We start from the raw sequence: 19185 nt of genomic DNA on the forward strand, positions 1-19185 counted from the left end.
TAAAGTGCCATTGAAATTGAATTTGGGGAGGGGGGCAGACATGAACCCACAAGCCTGAGAATAACAAAGCCCAGTAATATTAATATACCAGAAACAGAATAATGCAGAGCTCAAACCCAAACAATACAATGTGACCCAGGACAGATAGTACTAGTGACACATGCACTGTACTACTCTGCATGGAAGAGAGCACCTGTAAGCTGTTTGATAATATGAACTCCAGACATTGTGTAGAGTTGCTCATTTATAATTGTACAGGAGATTGTACTTTTCCAGGTACTTGTATTACTAGTGGTGGACACAGTTCTGCTAATCTGCTAATTGCTATTAGCGAAGCTAATTTTTTTATTAGCAGATTAGCTTTTCAGCTAATTTTGAAAACCATCAGCAGACCAGTTAGCTTCCATTAACTTTCAGTCTGCTAACATTTTTGCTGCCGTAGTGAGTAAAGCTTAATGGTCAAAAACATTTGTAAACCCTAAAAACATACATCTTAGTTGCTGTTTGTTGCAGAAGGGGGCAGGCTTTATTTTTTTGCCAAAAAATAAATAAATAAATAAATGTGTCATTTACCTTCCACATGCAACAACCCAGACAGTGGGCATGAGACATGAAGTGCAAACCACTTTTCACTCATGGTTTCATAAACAAAACTAATTCCAGACAGTTTATCAACATTACTGGCAACTCTGTCATTTTTACAATGTGAAAATATTGCACATATTTTTTAAAGTAATGTGCTAATTTTGAAGGTTTGAGCGTTAACAGACACATGCACCAAAAGTCATTATGGGAAAAATGAGTCTCCTTACAGTCACTCCCCCCTTAAAATGCATAGAACACTGGCATCTACAGGATGGGAGTGTAAATAGCAACTAACGTAATCGTTGGTCGCTGTTCATTGTGAATCACACTTCACAAACAGAATTTTCAGTTTTGCAAATGCCTTTTTTTGCAAATGAAAAAAAGAAATATTTACAAATACACATTTACTGTATTTGTAAAAACCAACACGTGCCAATGTGTTAGTTAATGCTCAAACCTTCAGAATCAGCACATTACTTTAAAAGATATGTGCGATATTTTCACGTTGCAAAAATGACAGAGCTACTGTTAATGTCAATAAACTGTTCGGAATTAGTTTATAAGTGAAACCATGAGTGAAAAGTGCTTTGCATTTCAGGTCTCTTGCCCTCTGTCTGTGTTATTGTATGTAGAAGGGTTTGTGATCGTCTTTCATTTTACTCAGACGCCTTGGCTGTGCTTAAACTCAAAACTGGCTTATCAGTAGCCAACAGTGCTGCACCGAGTCAATACTAAAAGTTAGCGGTTAGCGCATAGCTGAAACCTCTGCTAATTTTTTTTTTTAGCAGTTTATCGGTTTAATGTTAAAAAAAATTAACTTTTACCAGTTATCGAAGCTAACTTTTTGGTTAGCTGTTCCCACCACTCTTACTATTATTATTACTCTATTCTCTTCAGGTGAAGGTTGGCACCTGAGTAGAGCATGCAGCAGACTCGTTTTCTCTCCAGTTAGACATTTCTGTCAGTGTATTTGTGCAAGCTGCTTTTCTCCTTCACCCGTACATGTTTGTGTTCTTCCACTTTCATGTCAGCGGCATGATAGAAACATGTTCGGCACGTCCACTCGCTGGCTGTGAATCCTCTGGACAATAACGTGCTGTGTGTCCACACACGTTCAGGAAGCCGGGTTAACGTCACACAGTTCTCCCATAGAGCTCCTCCAAGAAAAGTGCAGTGCCTGTGTGAAAGAAGATTAAGAAAGATGAGGTGAAATGAATGAATAGAGAGAAGATGAGAAATGGAGAGAATGAAAGAAAGAAGAGAGAAAACAAGAAGGAGAGAAAGCAGGAAAGATAAATAAAGGTAGAGTGAAATGAAGGAATAGAGGGAAAGGAAATGAGAGAATGAAGGAAAAGAAAGTGAAATTAAATGATAAATGAAAGGGTAATGAGACACAAATGTTGAAATAAAGGTGCAACGAGCAGGAAGGAAGGAAAGAAGGACAGAAAACAAGATGGAAAGAATGGAGGAGAGACAGCAGGCACAGTGAAATGAATGAAGAGCGGTAAAGGAAATGGAGAGAATGATAGACAAGAAAGTGAAATTAAGAGATAAATGAATGGGACAAAGGCAAATATTGAAATAAATGAGCAACAAGAAAAAAGAAAGAAAGGAGAAAAACATGGTGTAAAGAATGAAGGCAAAAAAAAGGAGAAAAGATAAAGAAAGGTCTGGTAAAAGGAAATGGAGAGAATGAAAGAAAAGTGAAGTTAAGTTGAAGTGAAGTGAAGTTAAATGAAAGAGATACATAAATGAAAGGGCCAAAAGAAACAAATATTAAAATAAGGAGCAATGAGAAAGAAAGACAGGACATTAAAGAGATGGAGAAGAAAATCTGAGTACTGGAGGGAAAAGATTGATGGAAATTGCTGCCATCTTTTTTTAATGGTCTTTTTTTTTGGTCTTCCAGGGCTACCATAGACCCAGACATTACATCGCCACACAAGGTAATTAAACTGACGTGATGAATGCATGTGCATTTGTGCACGTGTGTGTGTGTGTGTGTGTGTGTGTGTGTGTGTGTGTGTGTGTGTGTGTGTGTAGCAGCTGGTTGCTAAATGTGGTCCTTTCGGGCTGGAAGGCTATTACTTCAGCCCCCTAAATCTAAACCGCCACATAAAATCCCCCTGACAAATTTAAGACCCCATTACCTCAAGCCTACTAACCACTATCTGGGATTGATAGAGTGTGAGTGCACGTGTGCAGCATGTGTGTGTGTGTGTGTATATACATGTGCGTGTGTTTAAATCTCTAATTTCTGTGTGTTGGTGCATCAGGGCCCATGCAGGAGACGGTGAGAGATTTCTGGAGGATGGTCTGGCAGGAAAATACAGCCTCTATCGTCATGGTTACCAACCTGGTGGAGGTGGGCAGGGTGAGTTCTTCATGCAGAATGTTATGTGTCGGACGCAGCTCGGAGAACCGACCAGCGTTTGAAGGACCCAGTATGAAATAAGCAGAGCACGGTACAAAGGCTAACTGAATTTAATACATAACAGTGATACAAAAATAACAGAAAGTGCGGTCTGGCGTGGTGCGCCTCCCAGCAGCGCTAACGGTCCCGGAGCCAGAAGCTGTTCGGACCCAAGGACCCCGCCGACAACCCCCCAGGTGGCCGCAACAAACCGAGTCTGTGAAAGAAGGAACCATTATGTGAGTCCACACTCTACACACAGAGAGAACACTTAAAGGTGTACAAACAGCAAACACTTCCTGGCTTGATTACTAATCAACTTCCCAACCTGCAGGCATGGAACATCCAGTTCACAAAACTCCACTGCAGTGGAAGCCGATACATGACTAACATACAGCTCAATATAAAAAGGTGTGAGGGACACCACATTTACTGACTGTATAAATGTTAGTCACAAAATCTAACGTACCTCAGGAAGTGTGCTGACGAGCGTGAGACCTCACCCCCTCCTCTTTCACAGACCGTGCACCAAACCTGGACGTTCTCTGCATCCACTGATGATGAGATGGCTCCCGAGACGACGATCTCACCCGTCTGGTAAACAAGGTCGAGTCTCTGGCAAATACACACTGTATACTCCAGTCTTAAATGCCACCATGTTCCAATCCATATAGATGCACCTCAGCTGTGAGTCCTGACGAGCCGCAGGTGATCAGGGTGAGGTCCTGATAACCTCAGCAACACAGCCACTCAGTCCCAAATGCAAGCCACCTGGAAGGAAAAACAAAAGACAGAAACAAAAAGGCAGCCAGGCCCCCCAGCATACAACAGTACCCCACCCTCACGGGAAGCCTCCTGGCGGACCACACAAACCTGGCCCAGGAGAAACACCCCCCTCCAGGGACCATGGCTGGAAACCGCATCTGCATTCGTCTTCCAACAGAATGGTTGAGTCCTCTCCCCTGGCTGCATCCTTGCCTTTGTTTCAGTCAGTCACTAAGCACAGGTGTGGCCAGGAGTTCTTAAACCTGTGCGGTCGCCTTATCCAACCATGTGCGGTCATTAGTCATAAAACCAAAAAGAAACACAAACAACCAAACCCACCCCCCCCCTCCCCAGGGGACCGTCCCATCAACCCCAGGGATGAGGAGAAAAGAAAAACCCCAAACTCAAGCCTACAAACAAAAGCGCTAAAACACCCCCCCCCCCCCCCCCCCAAACGACATGTAGGGACCAACACCCCCCAGAGGACTTCCCGCCATTCAGGAGTAATAACCACAGCCGAGGTCCCTCTGGGATCCAACGTCACCCACGGGGACTCCCAGCGCCCCCCAGAGGGACCCATCGTCAACCACCAGGAGACGCCATCCCCTAACGACCAACGGACCCAGCCCCGGCCGTCTCTGGCTAGATGGACCCACAGCCCTTTCCCCCCCAGAGGACACCACAGTCAACCCTGAGGGCGGAAACTGGTGGGAGAAAACACCCCCCCCCCCCCAAGGTGCAGAGGTTACCTGGGAAACGCCAGCATAACCACACTGCACCACTCCAGCAACGCCGACACTACGGCTCACACGGCTGGAGCCAGAGGAGAAGAGAGGGAACAAAAAGAAAATACCCCACCCCCCCCCCCCCTCCCGGGTACAGAGGTTACCTGGGAAACGCCCAGCATAACCTAACCGCACCACTCCAGCAACGCCGACACTACGGCTCACACGGCTGGAGTCAGAGGAGAAGAGAGGGCATAACAAAAAACCAAAACAAAAAAAAGAAAGAAAAACAACAACCCAAAATACCCCCCCACGACCCCCCATGGGGACCGTCCCATCAAACCCTGGGAGGTGAAACTGAAAAAAAAATAAAAAGAAAGACTAACAGACTGACATAAGGTTGCTCGGGTGTCCTTCTTTTTTTTTTTTTTTTTTTTTTTTTGGCAGAACTGCAGGGTCACGACCCCGACACTAAATAGTGAAAAACAAAAAAATACAATCCCACACAAAACCAACTCAAAAACACCCACACAAAATGACTAAACAAAACAAATAAGTTGACGTATACCGTTAAGCTCAAACAAATCGAACACACCTGTTCTAACTTAAGAGCTTAACGGTAATGTGACTACGTCCCAAAAGAGGGAGCCAAAGTGCTAAAAATGAAAAAAAAAAACCCTTTGGTGACAGAAAACAAACGAGCTGCATCTCCGTGCGAGCAAGCTGTGTGTCAACCACACAACCAAAATGTTGCTCAACTAAATAAACGCCGGAGCTGATACAACAGACCGCAGTAGTTATCTTTATCCGGGGGAAACAGGGCTACAACTGTAACACAGGAAGCTCAGCGACCCGTGCCACAGAGCTCCGCCGGTGCGCTGTGCACCCATTACAGACACACTCTTGCAGCTCCCCGTGTAAAACCTCTTATCCGGTCGTAGCGTGACGCGAAGCCGTCGCCAGTCACACTCCACCACGACCCACGGATAAGGCACCAACACAGGAACACGGCTGCAAGAGAGCACAAATCAGTATTCAGTAATGGGTCTCAAACACGCACCATCCGGGCGGAGAGCACCGCAACTGATCCGGTAACTACCTGAACGTCTGCTGCCACCTTCCCGGCGCGTTACCGTCTCTGCTACCACTGGGTCCGTGATGTTTGGCCAGCGACTACTGTTATGTGTCGGACGCAGCTCGGAGAAACCGACCAGCATTTGAAGGACCCAGTATGAAATAAGCAGAGCACGGTACAAAGGCTAACTGAATTTAATACATAACAGTGATACAAAAATAACAGAAAGTGCGGTCTGGCGTGGTGCGCTCCCAGCAGCGCTAACGGTCCGGAGCCAGAAGCTGTTCGGACCCAAGGACCCCGCCGACACCCCCCAGGTGGCCGCAACAAACCGAGTCTGTGAAAGAAGGAACCATTATGTGAGTCCACACTCTACACACAGAGAGAACACTTAAAGGTTGTACAAACAGCAAACACTCCTGGCTTGATTACTAATCAAACTTCCCAACCTGCAGGCATGGAACATCCAGTTCACAAAACTCCACTGCAGTGGAAGCCGATACACTGACTAACATACAGCTCAATATAAAAAGGTGTGAGGGACACCACATTTACTGACTGTATAAATGTTAGTCACAAATCTAACGTACCTCAGGAAGTGTGGCTGACGAGCGTGAGACCTCACCCCCTCCTCTTTCACAGACCGTGCACCAAACCTGGACGTTCTCTGCATCCACTGATGATGAGATGGCTCCCGAGACGACGATCTCACCGTCTGGGTCACAAGGTCGAGTCTCTGGCAAATACACACTGTATACTCCAGTCTTAAATGCCACCATGTTCCAATCCATATAGATGCACCTCAGCTGTGAGTCCTGACGAGCCGCAGGTGATCAGGGTGAGGTCCTGCTAACCTCAGCAACACAGCCACTCAGTCCCAAATGCAAGCCACCTGGAAGGAAAAAAACAAAAGACAGAAACAAAAGGCAGCCAGGCCCCCAGCCATACAACACAGAAGATTAAATTGTGTTTTGTGTTGTGTAGTGGGTGAGAGAGGGGGCACTCCCACAGTCTAGATTTGCAAAACATCTTCAGAATAAATATAGCTCTGAATGGATCAATTTAGGACAACAGCCCCCTCTCCAAATTACGAGGGAGTCAGTCCTAACTTTAGATTTTGGACTTTAAAAATGTCTCCCAGAGAAAAAAATTTAACAGCATCTAATTTTGGCTTTGCAAGCATGTGGAATGTTGAGCTTTTGCTGCTACTGTTGTTTGTGCACATTGTCAAGTTGAAATACCCTTATGACAGACAGGGGCCAGCTGTAACTGTGGGAATAATAGTGTGCCGTGATTAGAGAGTGTAGTGTCAACTCAGAACATGGCGCCATTTTGGTTCCAACTGCGCTGAACTACTAAATGTTTTCGACATTTTTTTTTTAATCATTTAACCACATACAGCAACACATCCAGGTATAGGTGCTATCAAAATAAATATAAAAATAGTTAAAGTATCAAATTTCCATAAATTTACAATTTGTGATGATTTATTTAAATAATTTAAAGCCTGATTTATGCTTCTGCAGCTCTGTAACTCCGTGTCATGCATGACGTGCGTGACACTTTTAATGTTCTCCATCCTGGATTTATGCTTTATTCTGGACTAATTTGACCCTCAACAAGCTTTTCTTTCTATAATCATCACCTCCAAATTAAAGGTAAGCTGAACATTTTCCTCTTTTATCAACCTTGTGCTGTAAATGTGCGGACTTTTCTGATCCATTTATCAGCATGCGCACTGCAAAAACTATTATAATATGATTGCAGACGAAGGATTGAAAGCAGCAAAGTGTGAAATCACAGCCGTTTGTGTCTGATTTAACAGGTGCACGTCAGGTCTGAGCATGGTGTGAATAAAATAAACGGTCAGACTTTTAATCACGGAAATGACTCCGGTCCCACATGTGAGGGGGTTTAATGGAAATACATTGTGATCGGTCGGGACATTTTATCCGATGTGAGCAAAAAATCTGCTGTACTAAATCCGTTATACACGGTGTTTATTACATGGAAAAACAATACAAAAAACTTGGGGGACTTTTTTGTCCAGTGACTGTGAATATCTGGTTTATACAGTGACGGTTTAGGTGAGTTTTACTGTACATGGGACGAAACAATAATTTACCTCGCAAAACTTTGATGATGATGTCGGCTTCCATCCCACATGGCTGACTTGATTTTCCCAAATTTTTCTTCTGTTTGGAGCTGAAGGGAATCTGTACATCTGAAGTCCTTGCTGTGTCTATTTGTGCATCCAAATGCACAAGCAACCTGTCATTTTCAGCGAATAAAAAAAGATGGATTTCCATGCAGACACAATAACAGCAAATGCTATTTTGTACCCAAGATGGCAACCATGAGTCACGTGACCGTTTTTTTTTTTTTCGACCCGTCATGTCGCCACTGTCTCTATCAAGGCAAACTAGGGAGCACTAGAGTCCCTTTATTCAGAGAGGAGCGTCAACTGAGAACATGTCGCCATTTTGGGCTACTCTCTGAATAAAGGGACTCTAGGGAGCACCACAAGGAAGAAGAAGAAAATGCTCAGTGTTTGTGTGCTTATCTGTTATGCTGTCCTTTGGCTTGTGACCAGGGGATCCTTGGATTGGAAATTACTGGGGTCCACTGAACAATGTTCTTAATCCCCACCTTGCTCCTGGTGTGCATTAGAGCACAGTGGCCACATTGGCCAACACTTCCCTTTCGTCCATTAGGGTGAGGCCAGTTTTGAACAAATTGACACCACTTGAGATGCCCAAGCAACACTTAGAATCCAGTCTCAGTATACCATGGCCTACACAAAAATGTATGATGGCCATGAAGAATTACTCAGGGTTCCAAATGTCATAATGCTCCAGTCATATTGAAAGATACATTGCATTATTTGTCTGATCATAAATGGTAAATGGACTGCATTTATATAGCACTTTTCGATCTGCATCAGACACTCAAGGCGCTTTACAATAATGTCTCAATTCACCCCAATGTGAGGGTGCTGCCATACAAGGCGCTCACTACACACTGGGAGAATCAATCAATTTCAATCAATTTTATTTACATAGTGCCAAATCACAACAAACAGTTGCCCCAAGGTGCTTTATATTGTAAGGCAAGGCCATACAATAATTACGTAAAAAACCCCAACGGTCAAAACGACCCCCCTGTGAGCAAGCACTTGACGACAGTGGGAAGGAAAAACTCCCTTTTAACAGGAAGAAACCTCCAGCAGAACCAGGCTCAGGGTAGGGGCAGTCTTCTGCTGGGACTGGTTGGGGCTGAGGGAGAGAACCAGGAAAAAGACATGCTGTGGAGGGGAGCAGAGATCAATCACTAATGATTAAATGCAGAGTGGTGCATACAGAGCAAAAGGAGAAAGAAACACTCAGTGCATCATGGGAACCCCCCCAGCAGCAGAGAAAAGGTGTGTATTGAGAGCCCTGTAGTGAGTGAGGTTCCATAAGATAGCTTGGACCATCTGTGAATGAATGTTCTAGAATTATCGAGTAAAAAAATGGGAAAAATGGTGACAGAGGTCAATTTCAGCTTGTATAGTGGTCAAAAATTAAAGTTGTTTCAATTTTGTTAAAAAGTAATGCAAATTATTAGTTGATCTAATAGGATTAGTAAATGGCATAGTTTAAACCATGATGAATCTTTGGTCTCCAATGTAAGAGTTAGACAAGGTTAACATCCATTGGATTACCTCATAATGTGATAATTAAGCATGACAGATGGCGAAACTATTCCTTTTTTGAAACCTATTAGCTCAACCAATAGTTGTTTCCAAAATACAAACTGAAACTGACCATTGTCACTATTTTTGCTTTTTTTTTACCCCATAACCCCAAAACATTAAGTCATACTACCCCAATTCTAATGAAGTTGGGACGTTGTGTAAAATATAAATAAATAAAAACTGAATACAATGATTTGAAAATCCTCGTCAACCTATATTCAATTGAATACACCACAAAGACAAGATATTTAATGGTCAAACTGATAAACTTGTTTCATTTTGAAAATGGAGGCCCGCAACGCATTTCAAAAAAGTTGGGATGGGGCAAGAAAAGACTGGGAAAGTTGATGAAGGCTCAAAGAACACCTGTTTGGAAACAGGTGAGTGTCATGATTGGGTATAAAAGGAGCATCCCCAAAAGCTCAGCCATTCACAAGCAAAGATGGGACGAGGATCACCACTTTGTGAACAACTGCGTGAAAAAATAGTCCAACAGTTTAAGAACAATGTTTCTCAATGTTCAAATGCAAGGAATTTAGGGATTCCATCATCTACAGTCCATAATATAATCAGAAGATTCAGAGAATCTGGAGAACTTTCTACACGTAAGCGGCAAAGCCGAAAACCAACATTGCATGCCCGTGACCTTCAATCCCTCAGGCGGCACTGCATTTAAAACCGACATCATTGTGTAAATGATCTTAATGCGTGGGCTCAGGAACACTTCAGAAATCCATTGTCAGTTAACACAGTTTGTTGCTACATCTACGAGTGCAAATTAAAACTCAACCATGCAAAACGAAAGCCATACATCAACATCAACAACATCAACAACAAGAAACGCTGCCGCCTTCTCTGGGTCCAAGCTCAATTGAAGTGGACAGACGCAAAGTGGAAAAGTGTGCTGTGGTCTGACGAGTCCACATTTCAAATTGTTTTTTAAAATCATGGACGTTGTGTAATGAATTACATTAATTACTTATTTGGAATGAAGGCACCTCACACGGAGGCCCCAATTTATGTAGTGAATGAGTAGTTAAGCCTCGCAGTGTGTTAATGGCCTCATGGAGAGCACCAAAAATATGTAGCGAAAGTATTGTTAAACTCCCAAATTGAATTAAATTGGTCTAGACCCCCCTTTGAGACAGTGGTCGCCAAGTGCTTGCTCATAGGGGGTTGTTTTGACCATTGGGGTTTTCTGTAATTATTGTATGGCTTTTGCCTACAATATAAGCGCCTTGGGGCGACTGTTTGTTGTGATTTGGCGCTATATAAATAAAATTGATTTGATTTGATTTGTTTCCATGGGTCACCAAAATAATGAACAATTTTAGGGTTTAATATTATTATTTAATTTGAATATATCTAATCAACTCAGGGCACCACCTATTTAAAGCATATGTACTTTAATTTAAACAACCATTAATCAGTCTCAAATGAATTATCATTCTCAATTTAATTAATCAGTCTCGGGTCTGAAAGTCTGAATTCTATGATATGATTGACCAAGGGTTTCCTTTTGAACACCAAATGAACCACAGCAAAGATATTTACATTTTATTTACAAATATACAAGGAATGAACAGTTGACTGCCATTTTGAGTGAACAGTGATTAAATAAGTTCATTTATGGACAGAATTTGCTTACTCATGAGACAAACGAAAGTAGTGAGATAAAGCTTAAAGACTTTAAGTAAATAAATCTGATTAGAATTTGGTGATGAAATTTGAAGCCAATTATTATTAAGAAAATTATGAAACAAATATATGAATATGTTTAAAAAGAAGCCACTTTGTATCCATTTACAACAAAACCCTTTCTGGAACCTTTAGTGGGTCACTTAGATGATCTGTTGAAGAGATGGTTCTGATGAACCGTCCATCCGTCGTTGATGTTTTAGGCTCTTTGCAGAGTGAGCTCACTTGGGTCAGGGGTTAAACCAGCGGTCTCTTCCCGGGCAAATCCCAAGGCTTCGTCTCGGCTGGCTTTACCAACAGGATGGCTGCTTGCAGTCAGGTCGTCAGCTTGCTGGACCCCAGAGGTGGAAGGCATTTGTTGAAAATGGGTTTCTGGTAGCTTTTAAAAAGTTTGTTGGAGCCAGATTAAAAGTCTTGTGAATTTAGGAAAAAAGTTAAAACTTTAAGAGCATTGTAAAGTCCAAAAAAGGAAAGTCGCTTTCTGTAATTTCACTGTTATTTTGAAAAGCTCAGATCGGAAGTTCTCTTAAAAATTCGAAAGACTTGACAAACCTTAAAAACTTGTTAAAAGTTATCAAAGAATAACAATGAATAAAACAATGAATGAATGAAGCCACGTGGAGCTTTAGCTTGGCAAGCATGGGGCCTTGGTGACCTAAAAATAAAGTTAAGCATTTTAAGAATAGAGAGAGAGAAGAGAAAAAAGGCAAAAGCGTTCAAAGAGAGTTGAGCTGCAAGAGACAGAGAGAGAACTCTGTTCTAACTTTAAAGAGGACTTATGTCATTAAACTCCGCCCATTTAGGATGTGTAATTACACAGAAAACTTCATGTGTTAGAGAAAGGCAGACAAAAAAGTAATTCAACTATTTAAACACATGAACTATTTTGACATACTATTTGTTATAAGACACTCGAATGGATACACATTATTAAGAGTCACTTAAACACTCTATTTGGTTAAAACAGAATATTTCACCATCAGCATATTGATAATGCAGAAAGATCACACTTAAACACACATCAGTTACAAGGAACACATGTCAATAAAATGGAATGATTATATGCAAAACATTTGTTTGATTAATCAACACAAACAACATTAGAAGTTTTTATCTATGAATAAAAGCATACTGATGCATTTTTTTTATTTTAAGCAAATGTATTTTCCTTCATTTAGACCTAGAGCTGGTTGTCAAGGCTCAAAGTTTATGGCCACGTCTTATCGTGGAAGAGATCTTCCTGCAGCGTCTGGAGAGGTTCTGGCTTTGGCTTGAGGCCATAAAATTTGGATTCTCCTGTCCTGGAGAAGTTCAGATTCTGACGTGAAGCAATTATAATGTCATGTAATTCACAGTGACCGAAATTTAACCGATAAACAAGCAAGGGCCCCTTAGAATAACTCTGAGTTACAATTCTGTTGTGATGTGAAGCCACAGTGGAGGCCCTCCGGGGAGGTGTCCAAACCTTACCTCCAGATGGGCCCAGGAATTTCCCAATTAGGAGTGAAAGGCTGTCTTTATTGTCAGCTCAAAACCTCAGGTTCTTGTTGAGAAAACAATGTATTTATTTAATTACAGCAAAGCGAGGCCATGTGCTACAGATAGTATGGGGTTGTGTTAGTGCACATGATATGGGCAACTTACACATCTGTGATGGCACCATCAATGCTGAAACGTACATCCAGGTTTTGGAACAACACATGCTGGCATCTAAACAATGTCTTTTTCAGGGACGTTCCTGCTTTTTCAGCAAGGAGAATGTCAAGCCACATTCTGCACATGTTACAACAGCGTGGCTTCATAGTAAAGGAGTGCAGGTACTAGACTGGCCTGCCTGCAGTCCAGACCTGTGACCCATTGAAAATGTGTGGCGCATTATGAAGCGCAAAATACGACAATGCAGACCCCGGACTGTTGAACAACTGAAGTCGTACATCAAGCAAGAATGGGAAAGAATTCCACCTACAAAGCTTCAACAATTAGTGTCCTCAGTTTCCAAATGCTTATTGAGTGTTGTTAGAAGGAAAGGTGACACAGTGGTAAACATACCACTGTCCCAGCTTTTTTGAAACATTTTGCAGGCAGCTATTTCACAATGAGCAAATATTTGCACAAAAACAATAAAGTTTATCAGTTTGAGCATTAGCTATCTTGTCTTTCTGGTGTATTCAGTTGAATATAGGTTGAAGAGGATTTGCCAATCATTGTACTCTGTTTTTATTTACATTTGACACAATGTTCCAACTTCATTGGAATTGGGTTGTAGATGGTCCAAACTGCTACCTGGCTATAGCTGGGATAGCTATAACACATTATTTTTTGGAGGTCCTGATGTACATGGGAGGCTGAATTCTAAGTGTTGTTTGAGTTTGTACTGATAACATGCTTGACTCATGGACTACGTGGAAATATGAACAATGAAATAATACCTGTTAAATGGTAAATGAATTGTATTCCTATAGCAATTTACCATCTGATTTACGAGGTCTATTAGAAAAGTGTCCGACCTTATTATTTTTTTCAAAAACCATATGGATTTGAATCACATGTGATTACATCAGACATGCTTGAACCTTCGTGGGCATGTGAGAGTTTTTTCACGCCTGTCGGTTACGTCATTCGCCTGTGGGCAGTCTTTGAGTGAGGAGTCGCCCACCCTCTCGTCGATTTTTTCATTGTTTAGGAATGGCTCAGAGACTGCTGCTTTCTTTGATCAAAATTTTTCAAAACTGTAAGGCACAACTGAGTGGACACCATTAGATAAATTCAGCTGGTTTTTGGTAAAAATTTTAACGGCTGATGAGAGATTTTGGTCTGGTAGTGTCGCCGTAAGGATGGCCCATGGTGCCTGACGGCGATCTGCGCTTCGAGGCGGCAGCGTCTCGCCGTTTCAAGTTGAAAACTTCCACATTTCAGGCTCTGTTGACCCAGTAAGTCGTCAGACAACAGAGAACTTTCAGAAGAAGTCGGCATGAGGAGTTTATTCGGACATTCCATTGTTAACAGACATTTTGTAATGAAAGAACATGTGGGCAGAGTCGCATGTTGGGCCGGACCCAACCGCGGGGGGGTCGCGACAGGAAAAACACCTCCGTTGGAAACCTTAACGGGCAAGTTGGAACATGCCCAAGCTGTTAAACAATTTCTCAGTTACTCACTTGTTGAAAGCCATCAAAAGCCGCCTGAATTTTACAAATGGTTTTCAACACGGAGGTGTTTTTCCTGTCGCGACGCACACAGATTTGCCGAGTCGTCATGGAAACGACTCGGCGAATTTGCGCACACATCTTTCATTAAAAAATGTCCTTAAACAGTGGAATGTCCGCATAAAGTCTTCATGCCGGCCTCTTCTGAATCTTCTCTGTTCTCTCATGAAGTCCTGGGTGAATAAAGCCTTAAATTAGGATGTTTTCAGGTCGAAACAGGCCGACGATGGCGCCTGGAAGCGCTGCAGGACGTCCCGCTCCGTGGGAAGTCCTTACACCGACAGAACACCCCATAATCTCTCATCAGCCGTTAAACTTTTCACTAAAAACCAGCTTAATTTCTCGAATAGTGTCCACTCGGATATTCCTCACAGGTCCAGAAAAAATTTTGATAAAGCAACGCGCGCCGTCTCGAGCAGCGTGTGAAACAAAGGAATTCAGCCGAGAGGGCGGGACCACATCTCACTCAAGGCCTGCCCACAGGGAATGACGTCACTGACACGCGTGAAAAAACTCACGCATGCGCACGAGGGTTCAAGCATGATTGGTGTAATCGCAAGTCATTCAAATCCATATAGTTAAAAACAAAATAAAAGGGTCGGTTTATTATCTAAGAGACCTCGTATATGATAATTGATTTATACATTCACTCACATAGGTGAATTTAATTGCTATGGGTTGCAAACATGTAGAACCAGGGATTTGGTTGAAATGGACTCCTCTGGTTTGATACGATGAGCAGTGCTTAAACAGCTGTTGAATGTGCACCCCCTCCACCACCACCACCACCACAGCAGCATGAATCTTTGAATATTTTCAGCAGTTAAAAACAAGAGAGATTTTCACACTTAATTCTGAAAAACATTTATGAAAAAATAATTTTTATTGTGACTTTGAGGCAGGTACAGGCGGCGATGTCACGTTGGTCAGAACATAGCAGCTTTTTGTTCCAATCAAACAGTGGGCCTGCTGCATACACAGTCTTTTAAGTAGAAAGGCAGAGTTCTCCAGCGGACCCACCTGCTGATGCTCGGTTTATATCATCTTACCTCTGTGCTGGCCTGCCGTCACACTTTTTATACAGTCCTGCTTATTATGCAGCCACTTATAAATCAACATTTTTCAAATAGCAAATTGTTACTGTCTGGTAAGTAGCTATTTATTATGCCAGATTGATAATATTCAGCTGTTCTATTATTCATAGTTATCAACTTGACTTCTGCTCCATTTAACAAAGTTAATTCCCATTTTGTGGTAATGAGCAGCATTTAGTCCATATTTAAGTGCATGGTATGAATGGAAATGATCTTTGTGCAGGTGAAGTGTGTTCGCTACTGGCCTGATGAGACGGAGGTCTATGGAGACATCAAGGTGACCCTGATAGAAACCGAACCTCTGGCTGAATATGTCATACGGACGTTCACAGTCCAAAAGGTGAGCAAGTAGCCATAAATTAAAACAATAATGTCAAAGTTACACGAGGTGTTGTTATTGTGTACAAAAAAGGTCAACCGCAAATAAAAACAGGAACCTTTACAGCATGAGGACTGTGTTTTCAGAATAAAGACATAGTATGAGGTTTGGACAAATATTGCATTGTTTGGCTCAAAACATTTCATCCAAGTGCTATAAACACAACATCGAAATGGTTTGCAGAAATGTATTTTCCTGTCATTATGCCATGAATCAGTTGCATTGTAGATGTCACCTTTTCTTTATAAATAAATCTGTTATCAGAATTTTCTGCAGTCACTAGTTACCCAAAATCTACACCCTCCAAAAAAGTCTGCATGATAATATCTCACTTACCCTGATTGGACCTTAAGCAGAGTGTCCACATGTTCCCGTTAGCTTCTAGATGGACCCAGGTCGAAACTGGGAACCAAATGGCATCTGAAGGCACAAAAATGGGCAGAGCTGAAGCTGGCAGTGACCTTTCTACAGGTGACACCTGTTCACGTGATATTTCATTGCCTGCTTACACTGCCGCAGTGAGCTTTAGGATAACAGATCGGGTAAAGCATTGTCCATCAGTGTTTGTTACAAGTCTAATGCCATCAGCTTGCATTAGGGTTCCTGGGACATTGCAGATGGCCTGCCTAAGTTGCTACAAGCTTCCAGATAACCCGGCTGTGTTCCTGATGATTTCTGTCAGCGCCGAAATTTTGAACAGTCAACAAATTTGTTTCCAATTATCCAGATGATCCCAACACTCCAGATGGTGGGTGGCGTGCTCCGGGATGAGATGGATTGCAGCTGGGTTGGAGATTATCCTATGAGTTTTCCATATTCCGATTTGATTTTTTTTTTTTTCCAGAAGCCAACTGCAACCTAATGGGATGCATGTAGGCAGGGGCAGTCCACTTGCATCCTAGAGCCCACCTGGAAACTAACGGCATTTTCTGGATATCAGTGACATTATTATCAGTGACGTAGGTAGCTTAGCTGCCGTTAGTTACCCCCTGGCAGATCCCGAGCAGCCGGAAAGCAGGCTGACTGGGTGTGACTGTGAGGAGGAAGCGTAGCCCTAAACAGAAGCCCCGTGTACACCGCCAACCTGTTCACATCTCTAACTGTTTTCCCCACTCGACGACACACCCGCCGAGGATCAAACTCTGGTTATTGGCGACTCTGTTTTGCGAAATGTGAAGTTAGCGACACCAGCAACCATAGTCAATTGTCTTCCGGGGGCCAGAGCAGGCGACATTGAAGGAAATTTGAAACTGCTGGCTAAGGCTAAGCGTAAATTTGGTAACATTGTAATTCACGTCGGCAGTAATGACACCCGCTTACGCCAATCGGAGGTCACTAAAATTAACATTAAATCGGTGTGTAACTTTGCAAAAACAATTGTCGGACTCTGTAGTTTTCTCTGGGCCCCTCCCCAATCAGACCGGGAGTGACATGTTTAGCCGCATGTTCTCCTTGAATTGCTGGCTGTCTGAGTGGTGTCCAAAAAAAAAAAAAAAAAAATGCGGTGGGCTTCATAGATAATTGGCAAAGCTCTGGGGAAAACCTGGTCTTGTTAGGAGAGACGGCATCCATCCCACTTTGGATGGAGCAGCTCTCATTTCTAGAAATCTGGCCAATTTTCTTAAATCCTCCAAACCGTGACTATCCAGGGTTGGGACCAGGAAGCAGAGTTGTAGTCTTACACACCTCTCTGCAGCTTCTCTCCCCCTGCCATCCCCTCATTACCCCATCCCCGTAGAGACGGTGCCTGCTCCCAGACTACCAATAACCAACAAAAATCTATTTAAGCATAAAAATTCAAAAGAAAAAATAATATAGCACCTTCAACTGCACCACAGACTAAAACAGTTAAATGTGGTCTATTAAACATTAGGTCTCTCTCTTCTAAGTCCCTGTTGGTAAATGATATAATAATTGATCAACATATTGATTTATTCTGCCTTACAGAAACCTGGTTACAGCAGGATGAATATGTTAGTTTAAATGAGTCAACACCCCCGAGTCACACTAACTGTCAGAATGCTCGTAGCACGGGCCGGGGCGGAGGATTAGCAGCAATCTTCCATTCCAGCTTATTAATTAATCAAAAACCCAGACAGAGCTTTAATTCATTTGAAAGCTTGACTCTTAGTCTTGTCCATCCAAATTGGAAGTCCCAAAAACCAGTTTTATTTGTTATTATCTATCGTCCACCTGGTCGTTACTGTGAGTTTTTCTGTGAATTTTCAGACCTTTTGTCTGACTTAGTGCTTAGCTCAGATAAGATAATTATAGTGGGAGATTTTAACATCCACACAGATGCTGAGAATGACAGCCTCAACACTGCATTTAATCTATTATTAGACTCTATTGGCTTTGCTCAAAAAGTAAATGAGTCCACCCACCACTTTAATCATATCTTAGATCTTGTTCTGACTTATGGTATGGAAATAGAAGACTTAACAGTATTCCCTGAAAACTCCCTTCTGTCTGATCATTTCTTAATAACATTTACATTTACTCTGATGGACTACCCAGCAGTGGGGAATAAGTTTCATTACACTAGAAGTCTTTCAGAAAGCGCTGTAACTAGGTTTAAGGATATGATTCCTTCTTTATGTTCTCTAATGCCATATACCAACACAGTGCAGAGTAGCTACCTAAACTCTGTAAGTGAGATAGAGTATCTCGTCAATAGTTTTACATCCTCATTGAAGACTACTTTGGATGCTGTAGCTCCTCTAAAAAAGAGAGCTTTAAATCAGAAGTGCCTGACTCCGTGGTATAACTCACAAACTCGTAGCTTAAAGCAGATAACCCGTAAGTTGGCGAGGAAATGGCGTCTCACTAATTTAGAAGATCTTCACTTAGCCTGGAAAAAGAGTCTGTTGCTCTATAAAAAAGCCCTCCGTAAAGCTAGGACATCTTTCTACTCATCACTAATTGAAGAAAATAAGAACAACCCCAGGTTTCTTTTCAGCACTGTAGCCAGGCTGACAAAGAGTCAGAGCTCTATTGAGCCGAGTATTCCTTTAACTTTAACTAGTAATGACTTCATGACTTTCTTTGCTAACAAAATTTTAACTATTAGAGAAAAAATTACTCATAACCATCCCAAAGACGTATCGTTATCTTTGGCTGCTTTCAGTGATGCCGGTATTTGGTTAGACTCTTTCTCTCCGATTGTTCTGTCTGAGTTATTTTCATTAGTTACTTCATCCAAACCATCAACATGTTTATTAGACCCCATTCCTACCAGGCTGCTCAAGGAAGCCCTACCATTATTTAATGCTTCGATCTTAAATATGATCAATCTATCTTTGTTAGTGGCTATGTACCACAGGCTTTTAAGGTGGCAGTAATTAAACCATTACTTAAAAAGCCATCACTTGACCCAGCTATCTTAGCTAATTATAGGCCAATCTCCAACCTTCCTTTTCTCTCAAAAATTCTTGAAAGGGTAGTTGTAAAACAGCTAACTGATCATCTGCAGAGGAATGGTCTATTTGAAGAGTTTCAGTCAGGTTTTA

The 19185-nt window shown here is 42.2% G+C and overlaps 1 protein-coding gene across 1 annotated transcript in view; it reads left to right on the top strand.

Annotated features, from left to right (window-relative positions):
- Positions 1 to 19185, top strand: part of ptprt (protein tyrosine phosphatase receptor type T) — a 1196058-nt gene that overhangs the window by 1033521 nt on the left and 143352 nt on the right. The window contains exons 26-28 of the mRNA XM_034165958.1: positions 2495 to 2531; positions 2862 to 2959; positions 15521 to 15637. Of these exons, the coding sequence (XP_034021849.1) occupies positions 2495 to 2531; positions 2862 to 2959; positions 15521 to 15637 (252 nt within the window). The remainder of the gene's footprint in view (positions 1 to 2494; positions 2532 to 2861; positions 2960 to 15520; positions 15638 to 19185) is intronic.

This window comes from Thalassophryne amazonica, chromosome 3 (genome assembly GCF_902500255.1).
Source record: "Thalassophryne amazonica chromosome 3, fThaAma1.1, whole genome shotgun sequence".
NCBI lineage: Eukaryota > Metazoa > Chordata > Actinopteri > Batrachoidiformes > Batrachoididae > Thalassophryne > Thalassophryne amazonica.